This window comes from Peromyscus leucopus, chromosome 4 (genome assembly GCF_004664715.2).
Source record: "Peromyscus leucopus breed LL Stock chromosome 4, UCI_PerLeu_2.1, whole genome shotgun sequence".
In the NCBI taxonomy this organism is placed as follows: Eukaryota; Metazoa; Chordata; class Mammalia; order Rodentia; family Cricetidae; genus Peromyscus; species Peromyscus leucopus.
In genome coordinates, this window is record NC_051066.1 from 53,781,713 (window position 1) to 53,801,517 (window position 19,805).

General features: G+C 40.7%; 1 protein-coding gene across 1 annotated transcript in view; it reads right to left on the bottom strand.

Annotated features, from left to right (window-relative positions):
* Positions 1-19,805, bottom strand: part of Ttn (titin) — a 274,219-nt gene that overhangs the window by 90,474 nt on the left and 163,940 nt on the right. The window contains 31 exon segments of the mRNA XM_037204900.1: positions 111-258; positions 1,190-1,341; positions 1,439-1,723; positions 1,831-1,945; positions 2,064-2,251; positions 2,531-2,833; positions 2,930-3,232; positions 3,322-3,591; positions 4,302-4,568; positions 4,678-4,802; positions 4,907-5,315; positions 5,410-5,688; positions 5,774-6,040; positions 6,148-6,414; positions 6,504-6,672; positions 7,334-7,431; positions 9,074-9,340; positions 10,107-10,230; positions 13,489-13,631; positions 14,439-14,565; positions 14,954-15,093; positions 15,186-15,452; positions 16,247-16,513; positions 16,625-16,891; positions 17,001-17,127; positions 17,289-17,428; positions 17,517-17,780; positions 17,909-18,175; positions 18,549-18,812; positions 18,910-19,036; positions 19,335-19,474. Of these exon segments, the coding sequence (XP_037060795.1) occupies positions 111-258; positions 1,190-1,341; positions 1,439-1,723; positions 1,831-1,945; positions 2,064-2,251; positions 2,531-2,833; positions 2,930-3,232; positions 3,322-3,591; positions 4,302-4,568; positions 4,678-4,802; positions 4,907-5,315; positions 5,410-5,688; positions 5,774-6,040; positions 6,148-6,414; positions 6,504-6,672; positions 7,334-7,431; positions 9,074-9,340; positions 10,107-10,230; positions 13,489-13,631; positions 14,439-14,565; positions 14,954-15,093; positions 15,186-15,452; positions 16,247-16,513; positions 16,625-16,891; positions 17,001-17,127; positions 17,289-17,428; positions 17,517-17,780; positions 17,909-18,175; positions 18,549-18,812; positions 18,910-19,036; positions 19,335-19,474 (6,576 nt within the window).

Below are 19,805 nucleotides of genomic sequence, written 5' to 3' on the forward strand. Positions count from 1 at the left end.
GACAGGCTGCCCACCAGTTAGCTCCATGCTACAGCCTGTGCCTTCCCCCCAAAACTTCAACGCCGGGTCTAAAGCCAAAAGTAGGTAACACAGACCAGGCATGCACTCACTTGCAGGAGCAGACATGTTTACAGGTTCATCGGTGTATGCAGGTTCCCCAGGGCCACACTTGTTTCGAGCGCAGACTTTGAACAGATATTCCTTTCCTTGAACAAGGTCAGGAACTGTGAATTCTAGATCAGTCACAAAGTCCATAACCTGGGACAAAGAAACAGCTCATTGATTATCTTCCCTGAGTATTTCCTCAAGTCAAAAGATTTTTTTTCTTTTTTTACCATGAGTACAGATACAAACTATTTGTTCTTTAAGACTGGGATTTTCTATTTAGCCCAGGCTGGCCTAGAGTCTACTCCTGTAGAGTCCGGGTTGGCTCTAAATCCACAGTCCTGCCTTAGCCTCTACAAGCATGTGCCACTGTATCTTGCTTACTCTAAAGCTGTTTTGAAGGAAAGCTTAGTGTTAGTCTCATACTAATTTTGTACTGGGGGAAAAAACAGCAAGGTGGATTATAATAATATTAAAAATAAATACAATGAGAAATTCATAGTTTGTGTGCGTTAAAAGGATGGTAGTTTGTTTGTTAGAAATTTAATTTTAATGGAGTAATAGTGGGCTGGGGTGAACTCTGTGATGTAGTTGCTGTCTAGCATGTGCAAGCATCTAAGTTTTATTTCTAGTACTGCAAAATGCGTGCAGTGTAGATCCATGTAACACACACACACACACACACACACACACACACACACACACACGTAACTATAGTTTATAACCTGCATAAATGGAGAAAACAATGGCAGATGAGCTCACCCAAGGTGAATCTAGTGCCACGAGGAAGAACAGGGCCACTGGGGCAATAAGTATTTCCTTCTAGCTCAGTGCGCGCCTCGTGGCTACTCATTAGACACAGAGTATGGAGAGAAGCTTTCCTTTATGTGTTAATCCAGCCCAGGTGAAAACAACATGGGATAACCATAGCAACCCCTGGCTAAATCACCCAAAAACCGATAAAAAGGGGTTGATACTTTTTCACAAGACAAAGGTAAAATGATGTGGCCCGTGGCCCATCTGAATGGCTTCCCAGCCTCCTCCTCTCATTTCTAAAATTGCTGCTTTACTATGTAACGCTCACTTTTGTCCATGTTTTCCGGCTCATTTCTCTCTTTTCAACAACATATCCAGTGAGTGGACTTCCTCCATCATCGTCTGGTGGTTCCCAAGTCAAATGTACAGAATCCTTTGTTATGTCACTAAATTTCAGCTCTTTGGGTGCACTTGGGGGAGCTAATTAAAAAAAAAGACAGTGGAAGTCAATATGATTGAAGCCAATATGTGTTTATATAGCCAAATCACATTAGCTAGCAAGAGTTTAATTCCTTACCGATGACATTGACATCGATTTCTCCAGAAATGGACTTCACGGGATTTTCTAACGTGAGTGTGTAAATACCCTTGTCTGGCCGTTCACTTGGCGAAATGACAAGTTCAGCATAGGCTGATATGGTCTTTATTTTCACACGATCTCCCTCTTCTAGAACTTGATCTCCAAAAGTCCAGGTGGCTTTTGGTCTTGGATAGCCTGTGCTTGGGACCAGGATCTTGATGGGATTTGGGACTATAACTTCCAGACCATCTTTAAATGCACTTAAATCCATTGTTGGTTCAACTACAAAAAAAAAAAATCAATGAATTTCTAGTATTATATTTATGTCCCTGATACACCAAAGAAGGTATGTGTTATCCCTAATTTAAAAAAGTAAAATGTCTATTTACCAAAGGCATCATCAGCTGTGAGAGGACCGAGGATCTCAGATGGATCTGAAACACCAGCTGCATTTTCTGCAGATACTCTATATAAATATTTGTTCCCTTTATGCAATCCAGTGACCTAAAATTACAAGTTAGTATATGTTAACATCATATTCATTTAAGCTCAACATATATATATTGAGCTTAAATATATATATATTTAAGATGCAACACATATTTAAGATGCAACTCCTTACCTTGTAAGTCAGTTCAGGGACAGGCTTCATATTGCAGCGAATCCAGTTATCTTTTCCTTCCTCACATCTTTCAATGATATAGCCCAGTATTGGGCTGCCTCCGTCTTTCAGAGGAGGCTCCCATGTGAGCTGAACTGATGACTGCGTCTGATCTGAGGAACTTAGGTTCACAGGAGGACTTGGCCTCTCTAGAATGACAGAAAGATTTGGGACAAACAATTTTACTGAGTGACAATTTATTAAGACATGGAATAATCCTAACAATCCCATCAAAACAAGTTTATGAAGTATCTGAGCACAGTCTTGGCTTTTACAATTTTGTTCTAAATTTTTTGATGCGCTCCCTTATGTTTTATTTGATCAGAATTACTTGAATGAACAGATTTAATTCTTTGGTTGCATGCAGTGTTTATTTCCTTTTATGATGATGATGATGATGATGACGACGATGATGATGATGATCTTACCTATTGGATCAGCAACTTTGACAAAGGGTGTGGCTGTACTTGGTTTCCCAACTCCGATTCGGTTCTGGGCTCTGACACGGAAACTATACTCCTGTCCTTCGACCACATCAGTGACAGTTGCTGACAGGTCCTCAGCTCTTACTGTCATGGCAGTGTCCCACCTGATAGAAGTCTTGTCTCTCAATTCAATCACATAGTTGGTGATTTCAGCACCTCCGTCATACTCTGGTGGCTCCCACGTCAGAGAGACACCAAATCGATTCACATCAGTGATGGTGACATTGAGTGGAGGGCCCGGGACATCTGGAGGTCACCACAGAAGAAGCACATATGAATTTGGGTTTTGTTGGGGATGAACACAATGCTAGCTAGTCGGCAGTTTACTTAAATACTTCTTACCGTATTTACTCCTGGCTTCTACAGGACTGTCAGTTTCTACTGGCTCTCCGGTGCCAACTCTGTTCCTTGCACTCACACGGAAGAGGTACTCCACTCCTCCCTTCTGGAGGCCGGTGACGGTAAACTCACAGCTGTCTGCTCGGTCAGTGACCAGAACCCAGGTCTTTCTCTTGATATCACGCCTTTCAACAACATAACCTATGATTTTGCTCCCACCGTCTGTTAATGGTTCTTCCCAAGCGAGGCTTACTTCACCATCAAATGTTTCGGTCACTTCTAAGTTACGGACAGGCCCAGGAACATCTGTAATTTACAAATCACAGAAGTTTTAGTGGTGCTATGCCTTTAAGCCGTACCGTGGCCAATCAAGTTTGAGTGACTGGGTGGCTTACCAATCACTTGTAAATTGATGAAGCCTTCTGCTTTCCCATGCTTGTTCTGAAGCACGATTTTATACCTCCCCTTGTCTTCTTTCTTGGCTTCTAAGATTCTGAAAGAAGTCTGTTCAGCTGTAGTGTCCACAGTTTTTGTAGACAGGGGTTCGTTTTCTTTAAACCACTCAGCTTCTGCTTTGGGGTAGGCATCGTAGGGCACTACCATTGTCAGGGGTTGCCCAGCATCAACCACAAGATCCTGATCAGCTGTCTTGATTTTAGGTGCAGCTAGTGAGAAAGAGTACATGCAAACATGTTTGAGTTTTATACTATAGTCATACTATGGCATAGATTTTTTAACTATACATTTGCTAACATCATCATAACCTTGGAAGTATGCCACAGTAATCTTATAGCAGAGAACACTGTGGGAGGATTATAATAATTCTCTACTCAAACTATCAGCCTTTAGAAAAATATGGGTGAATAGGGCATACAACCATTACTATCCAGTCTTCATTAAAAATAGTACAAGTGAACCTAGAATATAGTGAAATGGATTTGCTTTTGTTGTTGAAATTATTTTATAAAATAGGTTCCTGATAAAGTACTGCATACTTAGTTCAGGATAAATCAGACAATTTCTTATGTACAAGATATACCAATGGGGTTTTTAGAACAACCTATGCAGGCATCTTGCATCCAGATGAAAATATATGTAAAAGACCCATAGGAGTTGTACACAGTAGAGTAAGGGATTGCCCTTAATTCTATAAATTCATGTGCAGCTGCCATGTGCCAGGAATAATCCAATGGTATGATGTGAATGCCATTAACTTCCTCTTTATAGTAAGAAAAAGCAGAGTATCTAAGACATGAAATGGGTTTGAAAACCATAGGCTTTCACAAGGAGTATTTTGCTATAACTGTAAAATCTGAAATCTACGTAAGACCTGTGATTTCATGAGAACACTGCAAAGCCAAAGAAGGCGACTTACCAGCTAACTCAAGTTTAGCCCTGGCTTCTTTATCTTTGGCAATGAATCTGTATTCACCCTGGTCACGTGGCTTAATATCACAAATCTGTAGCCTGTGTATCTTTCCTTCACTCATCATCTGGTGCTTGTCGCCCTGGACAACAACCATGTTATTTCTAAGCCATTGGACCTCCACTTTATCTTTGTTGAGCTCGGCCAAAAAGATAACGTCGGCACCAGGGGCTTCAAGAATATCTTGAGGAGGTCTGATAATCTCAACGGGGATTTCTGGAAAGAAAATGTAAAAATGAAAACATACATATACTTGTATTTTTTTAATCAGCACTGTAAACAATTGTCGCTTCAGCTGGAATTATTCCCGAAGCCAATACAATACCTTCCACAAAGAGTCTAGCTCGGGACTTCCTGTCCTCCACACCACAAGCGTATTCACACTCATCTTCCAGCCGACAGTCCTTTATAATGAGTCTGTGGATGCTCCCATCTTTTTCAAATTTGTATCTGAAGGAGAGATGGAATGATTAGTCAGTTTGTGGCCCGAGTGTTAGCCTGTCAAAGTGCACACAAAAACAGCAGGCCAAGGGCATCCAAGGCTTTTTGCATACTTTTTGCCTTCCTTGATTTCTCTTCCGTTTCTGTACCATTTGACATTGGCTTTCTCTCTGGAGAGCTGGCAGGAAAAGACAGCGTCATCAAACTCTGTGACCGTCTGGTCTTCCAGGTGCTCCACGAATTCCGTCGGGGCTTCTATGATGAGCAGCTCTGCGACGGATTTGTCTTGGCCGGCCGTAACAATGTATTCACCTTCATCTGGAAAGCCACAGTCCTTGATGATCAGGGAGTGCTTGTACTTATCAATTCGGTATGTGATACGGTTGTCAAAGGCCACTTCTTCTCCATTTTTGGTCCACTTCAGTGTTACGTTGAGACGATTCACCTTGCACCAGAACGTGACTGATTTCTTCTCCATTGTTTCAATATCTTTAAGAGGTTCAACAATCCTAAGATCTTCCTCTGTGATAATAAAGAACAATAATGTTGAATTTAGTGGACTGCATAATATGAACTGCTGGGAAAAAAATTCTCCAGGACCATCTAAGTCGCATACCTTCCACAATGAGATTGGCTGCACTTTTAACGTTTTCACCTCTGTGGTTGGTCAAAGACACATTGTAGTTGGCTTGGTCATCTAGGCGTGCATCCCTGATTCTGAGAGTGTAGACCAGATCTTTCTGGAGAATGATGTATTTGGAACTGTCAAATATGGCTTCTTCATTTCTGAACCATTTGGCTTTGGCACCTTCAGTATTGACTTCACAGTTGAAGACAACCTCTTGTTGTTCCTTCACTTTGGTGTCCTTGAGAGGAACTATGATCTTGAGCTTTTCTGTAAACAAGCAGTAAGACTTTGTAGCATGACAAAGGACCCAGATGGTAAATATATCAATCCGAAGAAGCGAGGAGAAACTTACCAATGACTGTCAGGTGAGCCGCGGCTCTGGCAGCCCCAACCATGACTACGTAAGTGCCCATGTCTTGTAATGTGGCATCTTTCACAACTAGGACTCTCTTTTTGCCCTCAGCAATGATGTCATATTTATCTCCAGATTCGAGTGTCTGGTCATCCCTCTTCCACTGAACTTCGAAGCTTTCTTTGGAGATAGTGCAGACAAACTCAGCCTTTTCTCCTTCAAGTATTTCAAGGTTTTGAGGCTTTGAGATGAATTCAGCAGCAAGCTCTGGAAAGGAAAAAGTTGGAAGACACTGAAAACATAGGCATTTGTATCTTAATTGTTACAAGAATGAATAACTAGAAATAAAATGCCCTTCACTGAGATGTTCATACCGTGTACTTTGACCTTGCCGTCTGTCCGGGAACTTGGGAGTCGACAGTTGTAGCTGCCCACGTCCTCAAGCTGCGCATTCTGAACGACCAGGATTCTCTTCCTTCCATCAGTAAGTATTTCAAATCTTCCTGTTTCTATGATCTCCTCATCCCCTTTGTACCAAACCACTTCTGCCCCAGGCTTGGAGACTTCGCACACCAGTTTGATAGTGTCTCCTTCACTAACTTCAAGGTTAGCAAGATTTTTTGTGAAGACAGCTTCTTCCTCTGTAGAAAAGAACCCACAATCATTCAGTAAAACCAGAGGTGGGTTTTCCTGACTAGTACATGTAGGTGAAGAAAGCCTTCACACTCACCAAGAACTGTCAGCATGCCGGAAGTTCTGGCAGTCCTCACTTCACAGGAATATTCTGCCTCATCATTCAGTAGACATTTGTTGACGACAAGAATTCGTACTGCCCCCTTAGAAATGATGTCATACTTTTTGCCCTTTTTAATCTCAGCACCGTCTTTAAACCACTGAACCTGTATTTTAGGACAAATAGATTTTTTTCAATCAGTTTTCATGGTGTCCCTTACCTGGTAGCCCTATCATGCACTAGGATCCTGAGGGCTTTTTAAAAATTAATCATAAGACATTATAGTATTTATTAAAAAAACCATGAACAGTATAGTCTGTATAAAGGAGGACAGATAAAAAATATAAATATAAAAGCAAGAATGAAGGTACAAAGTACTGTTGACCTGCTGTCCTACTACTACCAATTATGAAAAAAAATAACAGGATTTTGCAAGTTTTGAGTCTTAGGGGGCCTTAGATCTCACATAAACAAGCTCCACTGCTGTGGAAATAGACTGAAAATTGAAGGAATTTGGCAATAATAATAGTTCATGGCAATCAGAAATACTTAGCTAAGATATGGAATTACTACTTTTGATTTTTTTTTAAATCTTAAAAAAAACGCCAATTCCAAATGACTCTGAATAAGTATCTTATGAGTTCAAGGTTTTTCTACTGAGTAATACTAAAGGGAAAAATTAAATCAGTCCATCTTTCATGCTAAAATAATCTTTAATCTAAAATGGGAGTCAGAGAGAAGATTTAGCTACTTTTTTCTTTCCTTCTAGCTGACTGGAAGTAAACAAAGTTACTTGATATCTAAGATAACACCATGTAGTCACAGACCTTGGCATTTTCCTTGGAAATTTCACACTCAAACCGAGCTGTTTCTTTTTCTTTAACTTGAAGGTCCGTGAGTGGTCTTAGGAATTCCACGTGAGGAGCTGTAAGAGAATGGCATTGGAATTCAAACAAGGCTCCTGCAAATTTATCCTGATTATTTTTCTGGTATACTTTAAGGAAAAGTGACTCTCTCTCCTTCTCTTTTGGTTTTTCAAGACAAGGTTTCTCAGAGATCTGCCTGCCTTTGCCTCCCAAGTGCTGGACTAAAGGCTGCACAGCTACCACCCAGTAAGAAGTGACTCCTTTTTGCAGGACTTTTTTTTTTCTCTCTTCCCATCTTAATAGATAGCCACTGACGTTGAAATCTCTTGCAGCTTCCATTGGGAATGATGCTTTGCTTCTGCACTGTCTACTTCTCATGCATTGTGTCTGACTGTGCTACCAACTATGTTCTTTCAAACTGAGATCCATCTCAGCTCTTTTGAATGATTCCTGAAGGAAATACCTTCTTTCTTTTGGTACTATACCAGAGTTGCAGGATATTATTTGGAAACCAGTAGAATTCAAAGACAATAGTCTGAATTCAAAGACAATAGCTGAAGCCCTATAATCGGCATGAGTCCGTTGGAATCACGTATATACAGCTTTTCATGTTTGACTCAGCAAGTTTAAAGATTTCACACGCAAGTCAGGCATGTATTAGTGTGACAAACAGGGTTCTACGTGGGGCGCTGATTTGGCTTTCATATCTGTTGGTTCATGCATCTCCCGATTTCTGACTGCTGCTGCGCAGGATGGGGCAGCTGCCTCTTTGCCCTTCCATCTTTCAGAGCTCCTTACAAGGCCTTTCCAAGTCGACCCTTCTTGATCAGTAGCTTCTCAGACCAACGCTAGCTGCTAGGCTGGAAGATAAGCCCTCATGGCTGAGCCTTCTCCAAGAGGAAGTAGATGACAAGGGAAGAAACCCCACGGGGCTACTCTGAGGTGAGTGAAAGTGGGGAGCCAAGGCATGGAAAGAGGGACAAAAGCACAAGACGCCGACGCCGGCAGCACAGTCAAAGCCACTAGGTTTTAGTTGTTGACAGACGAGAAGCAACAGAGCCAAACAAATACTGCACAAAACTATACCATGAAAAATGTTTTGCTGGACAAAGCAAATGAGCTAGCTAGCCGTTGGTATACTGAGATAAAGGGTTATTTTTCCAACAGGGGAAGAAGCAGCAGTAAAAATGATAGCGTTCTTCGTTCAAAGAATCCAGGACTTAAAGAACCTGGGCCTCATTCAGCTTCTCATCCATCCTTATTCCCAGATTGAATTATGTGATTGGGCTTTGTCCTATTACAGTTGTTCTCAAGTATGTTCCTATCTAAACAACTTTCATTCTCATTTCTCAGATATTCTCCAGGCCTGAAAACTTATCTTCCTTCCAAATGCAACCAGGGTTCTGTGCTTCTCTTTTGATTCAGTTTGTTTTCATCTCTAGAAGGATATTCATGTAGTGGGCATAACCACATACAGACAAAGAACCCAGCAGTATAGTGAAAAGTGCTCGGTACCTTTCTCAAGACCAGACAGGACACAAGAAGGTTTCTAAAGAAACGTGTGAAGTACCAGGTTAGGTCAGCATCCATACTGTAAGTTGCCAAGAATTATGATTAGGCCGAGAAGGGCATGCATAAAGTGTCTTGGTTTTTTTTGCTACAAAGAGTTGCAAATGCTAAGTCCTGTGAAGGAATACTTACGAACAACATTCAGGTTACAGGAGGTCTTAAAATCCTTAGCATCGCAAGTGTACGTTTTAATATCCTCTGGGGTGCAACCATGTATAACGAGTTTCCTGACCCTGCCATCCTCGATGATGTCATATTTCTTGCTCTTGAGGATTTCTGTGCCATTTTTGAACCATTTCACCTTGGCATTTTCTCTGGACACTTCACACTCCAGTACTGCAGTGGCCTCCTCTTCGACCGTCTGGTCTTCAAGAGGCTTAGTGAACTCAACTGGGGGTTCTGAAAGAATCATACTTATTAGCTGCTTTCCTTCTCCAAGAGTTCCAGAACTTTCTCTAACTCCCCCTGGCATCTCCAGGGCTGCTTCTCTTTTAAGTTTACTCATTTGGGAAGCTATTTTTCACTTAGATGTTTTCCTTAAATAATGGTGTTTTATCATTATTCATACATACAAAGGAAAAAAATTTCTGTTTTTCCCCCCTCCCCCTGGCGAGCCTGGAAACTCATTATGTAGACCAGGCTGGTTTCAAACTTGTGGCAATCCTTCTGCCTCTGCCTCTTCAATGTTAGACTTACAAGAAAAATAATTATAAAATAATTATGAAACAAAAAGGAAATAATGGCCAACATTTTCATAAAATGGGTTGGCAATTATTATTTCACCAGTTGTTTTTGAAACTAGTTGAAAATACAATAATAAAAGACAAAAAGAATATGTAAAACCCACATTAGTCTTTTTGTTTTCCTGAGACAGGGTTTCTCTGTGTAGCCCTGACTGTCCTGGATCTTGCTCTGTAGACCAGGCTGGCCTTGAACTCACAGAGATCTGCCTGCCTCTGCCTCCCGAGTGCTAGGATTAAAGGTGTGCTTACTGCCTCACCATTAAAAAAACAACTTTTATTTTGTTGTGCCAAAATGTAAAATTAGATGTTGGGATAATTAATTTTAATGATGTGTGGTACTCTTGCACAAAAACAACGAAGAGGATGCATTATTTATGACTCTCTTCATGATATGCGCATTCAGGAATAAGCTTTGCAATTACCTTTCACAAAGAGGTTGGCCTGGGTTTTGAAATCCTTTGCTGTCAGTTGGACTTCTCCTGCATCTTCTAGCTTCACATCCCTCAGGGTGAGCGTGTGAACTCTTCCTTCTGAACGCGTCACCACCTAGGTGAGTGTTTAAAGAGTACAGGTAAACGAAATAGCCACCAAAACTTTTAGGAACATTTTAGGCTTTCTTAGATACCATTGTATAAATATGAGGTAACCTTTCATATTGAACTTGCACAGACCAATTTTTACTTATATTTCTGATCCTGTGAAAAATACATATAATTATAAATATGTATGCATTTCTGTTTTGCTTTGGGTTTTGTGTGCAGAAAGAAAGACTTTAGAGAAGATAAAAAAAATGAAAGAAAAAATGATTGGCTACTGTAAGCTGAAAGTAGATTTTCTTTTTCTTCTGAAAGAAAATTGTATATTCTAAAGGAAGGTGATGATCACGGAATGAGAAGCTAGAACTCCTCTCCCATTTATTTTAGCAATTTACTTTGCAAATGAATGCGATCCATGATTAATTTGTAGAATTTCTGAATTTTGTTATCAAATTTCTTTGATGTTGACTCTTCCGTTTCCCCATGTTTGAGCATCAGTAGAGGGAAAATCAGGTATTATTGGTGCTGTTATAGGTAGAGTCTTTCTGGAAGTACAATGAGAAGACTGGGGTTTGTCTAGTTCTAGAATCTAAGATTACTTAAAAGCTCTGCTCTGTTGTTGAGATTGGTTTTCGAACTGCTTAAGTGTCCACTTAGAGTTAAGAATTATGTCAACTATTTTCTAGTGAAAATATTTGTTTTTATTTTGCTAGGGGTTGAAGAAAGAGTCAGGAATACAGTTTCTCTGAAAAGTATTTTCCTCAAACAAGAACATGGCATAGTTATTCATATAATTGCCCTTAATATTGAGAACAGCTAAAACAATAATAAAGACTAATACACAGCTAGGAGACAGTAAAGATTTATCCTAGGTACATAGCTGCTACTTATCTGAGGAGGTAGAGTCTGAATGGGACTTTAAAAAAATGTCTGACTGTGAATTTTGAACTTTGACTTACGGCTACTTAAAAGGAACTTAGTTTCTAACACAGACACAAATATATAATACCTATTAAAGCATTGATTTGTTATCTGAATTGTTCTAGGAAAGCTATAAGATATTCACTGTCACTGAATATATTGCCCAGAGTATAATGTGTTTTCAATAAACGGCTTATGTAGACCACAGTCAATATTTTGACTATGTTAAAACAAAAAGCAAATAAAAAAGGAAATACAACAGATAGAAAAACAAACCAACAAAATGAATGCCAAATTTTTTGGTAGATTATGTAATGATAATACTAATAGTTACCATTTATTAATTTAAAAGGGGGCATACTGAAAGAATACAGGCAGCATTACCAAGCTGTTAAAACTTAAATACAAAATTACCAAAAGCCACTGAGAATCTAGCATTTAGCAGTTTTTACTTGGCCAAAAGGGATCAAAACAAAAAAATGAAATTAAAAAATAGTTTATTTCCAAAATGCTGTCTTCCAGTTTCCCATATCTGTAAGTTGTTTTATCTGTCTGACTCTTGGTGTAGAGGTTAAAGACTTTTACACGAAGTGTAGATTAAAAAGGCCTGAGTTAAAATGACAAGAACAATTTGTGCTAACAGACTTAGTTTAAACAAAACCTAGAAACTGTAATAAGTGAACATGCTACTTTGCAGTTCATATTTAAATTCTTTTTGAAAAGAGACATTTAAGAGGTCCAAGATCAAGTTCATAGAAGGGTTACTATTTTGGGAGGCTACAGGGATGGATTAACATTCCTATGCACAGGGACACACTGAGAAGCCCTCTGGCTCCAGCAGACCCGCCCTTCCTAGCCCTAGGAAAAAATTTAATGATGATAATAGATGTAAAACAAATGCAGGATTTTTAGGAACCTACATTTTAAGTCGAAGGTAGTAGTGCTTTTGCATTAGAATGGAGTCATCTTTCTTTTCTAATAAAAAACTTCTAGTTTGATCCCCAAATAAGAAACCACTTAGACTGAATAGGAAAAAAGATGTACACATTAAAACAAGAAACTTTAGATGAACCCAGTCCCTGGTTCGGTACGTAGAAGACGTTGTTGTAAGAGAAGTTTTCTGGTGTGTAGATAATTTCTCATGCTACAGTTGGGATGTTCTGCTGCCTTTTCTAGTTGGTAACAATGGAAACCAAAGGTCATGGTCCTCTGTGTGATGGGAAGAACCTATCTACCAGACCATTGTTACTGAGTTATGACTTAGTCATTTAGTAGAATGCTAATTTTTAAAATCTGTTTTCAAACATCTATGTGAAGGCAATGTCCTCAAGTTCTTCAGCCTCTTTGTGAAACAAAATCCCCTTCCAATGTTTTTTGAGTCTTCAAAGTTTGATTTGTATAGAAGTTTTACATATGGTCAGTACTATTTCTGGAATATTGGGCAATGCAAAAGCCACAGAAAAATGAAATGTCCTATATTTTTCTATGTTTTATTTTTAAGAGTTCAAAATGCATGATGAATTATCAAGCTAATTTGAGTATCACCTCTTCACTAAACAGGGATTGCATAAATTTAATTTCCTGATCCAAACAGAAGCCCAGGAGGTACAGAATACGTAGATCAATGTAGGCCTATCTGAATAAATGGCTCAGTTTTCCCTTTTGGGTTGAATGTTGAGCCTCAGGAATTTTAGTAAAAGCTAGGGTAGTTTACCCAAACTTCTCAAAAGTTTATTCATTTACACACAGGGATCCCAGCACCCTTCTTTCTCCCGGGTCCACCAGCTGTACTTTAAATAGTCCTCTTGCATTCCAGAATTTGCACAGCCCAAAGCACTTGAGTGTTAAAAATAGCCTTGGAGAAATGCTAGAAGAGAAAACCTGCTCAGAAGTTATCTCTATGACTCTAGCAACTGCCTGAAATGGAGTTCCAGTCTCCTCTTAGTGTGCTTCTCTGCAGAGCACTAGATAAGCAGGAGGAGCCGGTGTGCAGGGCTGTTGCTGAGCACCCAGTTAGAAAGCCCCGTTTCCCTGTTTCCCTAGTCTTTCTTTTCACCACTCTTACAAGCTGGCCCTGATGGCTAAGGAGAATTTGCCTTTTTTTTCTTTCCCAGAAAAAACTATAACCTGATCATCTTTAAAATGGTTATTTCTATTTTAGTGAAAAGCTAACATCAGGTTAAACCGAGTATAAATTTGAAAAATCCATCATAAAATCGGCATAAATCAAGTTAGAGGGAGAAAAACTGCAGAGTCTGTGGAGGGGACGTTAGAAAGAAGGAACAAAGGACAATGAAAGCGACCCCGAGGGAGAAAGGCAAAGCAGCGACTTGTGTGCCCGCTTTACCTTATCATCAGGCTCCAATTTCTTCCCTTTGAGGTACCATTCCACTGGGATATCCTCATAAGAGAGCTCGCAGTCAAAGGTGGCTGTTTCCCCTGCAGTCACTGTGACATCCTTGAGAGGCCTCAGAAGACCAATTATCCGCGCTTTGCGAGAGGAAAGAAAATGCCTCGTGTTACTCATTCTGTAATTCCCCAAGAATAGATAGATTTAATTCTTCATTTCCATGGTGGTTCTCTTCAAGAAGGAAAGAGCCACAGGGCTGGCTGTTGTTTTAACTCCCATGTGTACGTGGCCCCGTGGTGCTGAGAAGGGGAGAGCCCACAGCCAAAGAGCTGGTGTTTGCAGGAGCCCCTTCTTCAGGATATACAAGGTCGGCAAGAAATCTAGTCTGCATCTGTCTCCCTGCCAGGCGTCAAGTTCCTGCTGCTACATAAGGTATGTGACCTCCAAAATAACTAAGGCTCTGATTGGGAGAGACAAGGGGTCCTTGGCCCCACAGCCTGTCCGTGTCCATCAACTACTTTGCACCTTCCAAAAATGGGAACCTAATTCTTCTGCCTCCCTTCTTGAGTTGAAAATGCCCACACAGCAAAGGTCTACAGTTGGACAGTCGCTTGAGCAATGAGGCTTTTTTTTTTCTTAAGAATTTTTAATTCTCAGTTTCTACTGTAGGTTTATCTGTTTTTGAATGAAAGAATTACTAGAGCAGAAAAATGTGACTTGCTTAATTTGTTATTGTTGTTCAAATGACAAAGTTGCTAAAAATGTCAGGACTTTAGAATCTGAAGGACTTTTATATCAGGAGGTCAAAAAAATATAAGAAAGCCAGTTTTTATACACAAATAGTATTTTCTAATCTCAATTAATGTCACACATATTTATTTTTTATGAAAGTATAGAGTAAGTTTTTTTTTTTTTTTTTTTTTTAATTAAAAACATGTAATACTTACGCTTAACTCGGAGGTGGGCACTAGATTTGACATTGGCAGCTTGGAAATCTACACCACCAGTCTGGTCCAGGCGACAGTTGTGTAAGATAAGAACATGTATCTTGCCTTCTTCTTTAATTTCACATTCCTGTACCAAAGAAGAGAGAGTGTTTCACAGCGAGTAATGTTGAGACTTCTTTCATAGATATATGATATAATTTTCAAAAGGATGCTACAAATGAATGGCTATATACAAACATAGCTCCCTGGTACTTTCAGGAAAAGTATTTCTTTTAGCTGCATAATTCTGCACTAGAAAAGAATACATATAACTTGTACTGTGCTGGGCAAGAATCAATGCAAAAGTGACCTTCCTAGTCCATTCATAGACCCCCAACCTCTCTCTTTGGCTCCAGGCCCCATATAGAACTTGATATCATGTTTTAAATGCCCCACATGCACTCTGACTTTTCGCCTGTCCTTTTCCATTTCACGCTATCCCTCTTAAGTGCTGACAGGTTCAGAAATAGCCGTACAGGTGTTTGGAGCAGCGCCTCTCCCTTGAGTTTCCAGTTGGCATGGATATCATCTTCAGAGATTTCGGTTTCAAAGCGTGCCGTCTCGGTCTCCATCACCTCAACACTGTACAGGGGTCGCACCAGTTTAATTTCCCGATCTGGAAAAAATGAAGGGTCAACATGTGCTATTAGTCTCTGCCAGAGAAGACGCCCATGGCATCTACAGGAGGATGCATGGAGACTTCCTCACCCTCAATGTCAAGTTTTCCGGAGGTCTGGTCTGTTCCACAGTCACAGGTATACTGGCCGATGTCAGATTTCAAGGCTTTCTTGAGGATCAGCATCCTCTTCTTGCCATCAGCCTTTATCACAACATTTTTAGATGGCTTTAATTCCTTCCCATCCTTAAACCATTTCACAGGTGCATCTGCTTTGCTGATTTCACACTGAAGAATCACTTCATCCTTCTCCACGCCTGTGTAATCTTGAAGCTTTCCTGTGAAGTATGGGTCTCCTTCTGCAGGTAAAGACAAGTGGAGAACCGTCATTCACCTAGAGAGCTGGGGATCCCTGAGCAGGTTTAATGGTATCTCAGAGAGTTCCAAGTATGCTTTAAAATGGTACCAAAATTGTCCATCATTTAGAATCTTTAGTTTCTAAATTTTAGGAAGAGAATAAGTACACAGGTCTTATCATGATTCAAAATCATGTGCTTTGACTTTTAAACTCATCTGTTTGGACTTTTAAAAAATTACCAATAGCCTAAAGGACACATGCAGTTGAGCTTTTGAGCATATTCCTGTGTCATTTGTCCAGGTTTCCAAATTCTTATCCACTCTTATCAGGTCTGGAAGTTTCAGATTTACACGCCTCCCTCGAATCTAGCAATAGTTTGCCATGAGAGTGTCTATTTACATTAGGCTTCATACGTGGATTTTCTTATGGAAAGGGCCAAGGAGACTAATGAGATTTACTAAATTCTTTTAGCCTTTCTCTATAGAAACTTGAAAGGCTACTATTCTGAAGGAATTTTGATAGAGGAAAGAGAATGTATTGATGCTTTCTTATTTTACATGACAATCCAGTTTTAATCTGATTTTGGCTATTTTATGGGTCTAAGAAAATGATGATTACCTTACTTCTCTGTATTTTGGAAGACATGTATTTCAGAAACACTTGCCAATGCATGTGGTGGTTTCTTAGGCACATTTCCATGCAGCATTACACTCAGAAGACTATTTCATATCACACACACTCCACACTTTTCCGTTGAATTTGATGGAATGCAATTCAGTTTTAAGAAATGCCTACCCAGTACGGTGAGTTTAGCTTCTGAGCTTATGCCCATGGCCTCCACTTTAATTTGGGAGGTGTCATCAATAGACAGGTCTTTGAACGTAATGGAGTGCGTTTTCCCGTCGTCATGCATGGAGACTCGCTTGCTGGTGTGCAGGCGCTGGTCATTCTTGAACCAGCTCACTGGGATGTTGTCATGGGATAGCTCTACGGTAAACACGGCCTCTTCCCTCTCTTTGGCCGTCACGTCCTTAAGTGGGGTTAGGAATTTGAGGCGGATTCCTGTCAAAGAGAACCCAACTCATTATTTCCATCACTTTAACAAGGGAATGTAAAACTAAGTGCAAAAAATATATACTTCTATAGGCGGCCGATATAACAAAGAATTTTCACCTTCAATGATCAGTTTGCCACTGGTCCGTTTGTCCTCTGCTTCAAACATGTATTTGGCCTCATCTTCAAAAGCGGCTGACTTGATCACCAGTGAATGCCTGGTGCCATCCTTGATGAGTTCAAATCTGTCATCACCTGTGATTTCCTGGGTTCCTTTCAGCCAGCGGAAGGTTTTGGGCTCCCTGGATACTTCACACTCAAACTTAGCCTCATCTTTCTCGAAGACTTTGACGTCGCTGAGAGGCGTGATGAAAATGAGCGGCAATTCTGAAAGAGAAGCCGGAGCAGACCACATCAGAGCATGCTTGCTTCCACCGCCATCCACTCTGTGTCAGCAGGGAACCTTGCATAGAAAACACTAAAAGGCATAGCGTACCTTTCACTTTCAGATTGGCTGCTGATTTCGCATTGGCAGCCTGGAAGGAAACCTCCCCGGTCATATCCAGTTGGCAGTTATAGAGAACCAGGACGTGTTTCTTCCCGTCCTCGATGATTTCACAGTCCTATGAAGAGTGAACATAAACAGCATTTACATATACAGGACTTCCTGCAAGACACCAAGGAATTATACTTTTGGGGCACGGGAGATCTGAAAAAAAAAAAAAAAAAAAAAAACAAACAAGCAAGCCCCTCATATCTGACGGGCCCTGCTGTGGTCACTTACAGGAGAAGCAGTCAAAGGCTCCCCCTTTAACTTCCACTGGCCGTGCACGTCAGGCTCAGACAGCTCAATTTCAAAGCGGGCGGTTTCGCCCACAAACACTTCCACGCCGTACAGAGGCTTTTCCACTTTGATGAGTCGCGCTGAAAGACACAGGGTTCTGTGAGTGGGACCGAGCCCAGTACACTGCAGCCTCTGAGATGGGAAAATTAAAATCTGGGGCTAACTCACCCTCAACAGTGACGTTGGCCTTGGTGGTGTCCGTGCCGCAGTCGCACACGTATTCGCCTTTGTCTTTAAGCTCCGCCTTCTTGATCTTTAAGATGCGGCGCAGGCCGTCGGTCTTGACGGAATGTTTGGGTGAAGGCACGATCTCTTCCCCATCTTTGAACCATTTCACTGGCACGTCTTTACTCACTTCACACTTGAGGATGATCTCATCCTTCTCCACGCCAGTCTTGTCATGTAGTTTCACAGTGAAGTAGGGATCGGCCTCTGCCAGAGATACCCAAGCATATCATCAGAAAAAAAAATGTGGAGACTGGAGTCTATTAAACAGTCTGGGGGTGGTGGTGGTGGTGGAAATACATACTGCTACCCATTGGGAAGCTGGTCCCACTTACCCAAGACCTTCAGGTTGGCTGTGGAGCTGAGGTTCTTTACTTGAGCTCTGATCTGTGAGATGTCATCCAGTGTCACCTCTCTCATTTCCAGTTTATAAGTCTTTCCTTCAGAAGACATGAGCACCGTCCTGGTTGTGTGCAGCTTGACATCGTTTTTGAACCAGACTACATGCATTTTCTCGTGAGAGAGCTCACAGACAAAAGTTGCTGTTTCACCTTCTTTTACTGTTTGATCTTCCAGAGGTGATATGAACTTCAGTCTTATGCCTACGGTACAAGCAGGTAACACTTTCAGGAATGCAGGTCACCCACAGAAAGACCCTACTCTACTCTGTGTGGGTCAAACGCAGCTACCTCATGAGGCATTTATCTTTTTTTTTTTTTTTTATACATGGGGTTATTCTTCATTTTATTGTTTTTTTTTTGGGGGGGGAATGGTTTATTTATTTAGTGTGTGTGTGTGTGTGTGTGTGTGTGTGTGTGTGTGTATGTTCTATGACACTGTGAAAGTAGTCGTGACACTTGCCATTAATTGCTAGCTCTTAGAACTTGTTATCCTGTCTTTAAATTCATTGGAAAATCAAACAAGGATACCTACATACTGGATATAACATTTAGATATGATTGATGGGCTGTTTACCTGTCACAAATAACTGTGCTGACGACTTCTTGCCCTCCACCTCTGCAGTATAGACCCCTTCATCATCAAACTGAGAATCGTTGATGACAAGCATGTGTTTCTTTCCATCAGCAATGATATCAAATTTGTCAGATGCCTTGATTATATCAGGCCCTTTAGACCATATGACATTTGCCTCTCGGGTGAGGACACACTCAAACCGAGCCTGCCGCTTCTCTGGGACAGTCACATCCTTCAGGGGTATAGCAAAGTCGAGTTCGATTTCTGGAAAATCAAATAGTAAGAAAAAAATGAGATGTTTCAGCTGCAGAGGATGGGGAAAGGAAGCTGAGCCCACTCCTGGAGTTCTAAAGCCCTGTACCTTTGACTGTCAAAATGGCAGTTGTGACTGCGTTGCAAGCCTGGTACAGGACTTCACCAGCTTGGTCCAGTTTCACTTTGTGCAGAGTTAAGAAGCGTTTCCCGCCTTCAGCTTTGATTTCACAAGTCTGAAAAAAATAACCCCGGCAGCTTTCATTACTATTCACATGAGATGATGTCCCTAGAGAATATTTCTTGTATAGATTTCTATTCAGCGTCAAATAATGAACATAAAAGACAAACATGGCCATTTGAAAAATGTACCAAATTTTATCCAAGTTGTCCACAAAGAGTGCATTAAATAATTTCCCTCCTTTGGGAGTTTAGAAATTCCAGGCCACTGTTGTTAATGAAGCCTGCATATCCAACTTAAATGAGGCTGTAGTCATTCCCCATGGCTGGCAACTTCCGGTAGGAGGTACTCACAGGTGAGGGCCTCAGAAGTTCTCCCTTCAGTTTCCACTCCCCAGGAATGTCAGCCTCTGAGATCTCTGCATCGAAGCTGGCGCTTTCCTTCTCATAAATGGTGACATCTTCTATTGGCTTAAGCAGCTCAACATCACGCTCTGTGTCAATCAGAGATAAAGTAACACAAGGCTTTAGACGATCTAGTCACATGTCACTTTTTAAAATGAAGAACTTCATATATGCGTATAATGTATTTTGATCAAATCCACCCTGATTGCTCCCTCCTCCAATTCTTCTCCTACCCACTCCTTTTCCCTTCCAACATCACGAGATCACTCTTTAAAACAAAACAAAAACAAGCAAAACCACTGAGTCTACCTATTGCTACATCTGTGTAGGTTTGTCTGTCAGTTCAATTTTGTATTTGGGGGTGATGTTTTGCTGTATGCACACACAGAATTTATCTTTCTAAGTAACAAGTAAGATTCT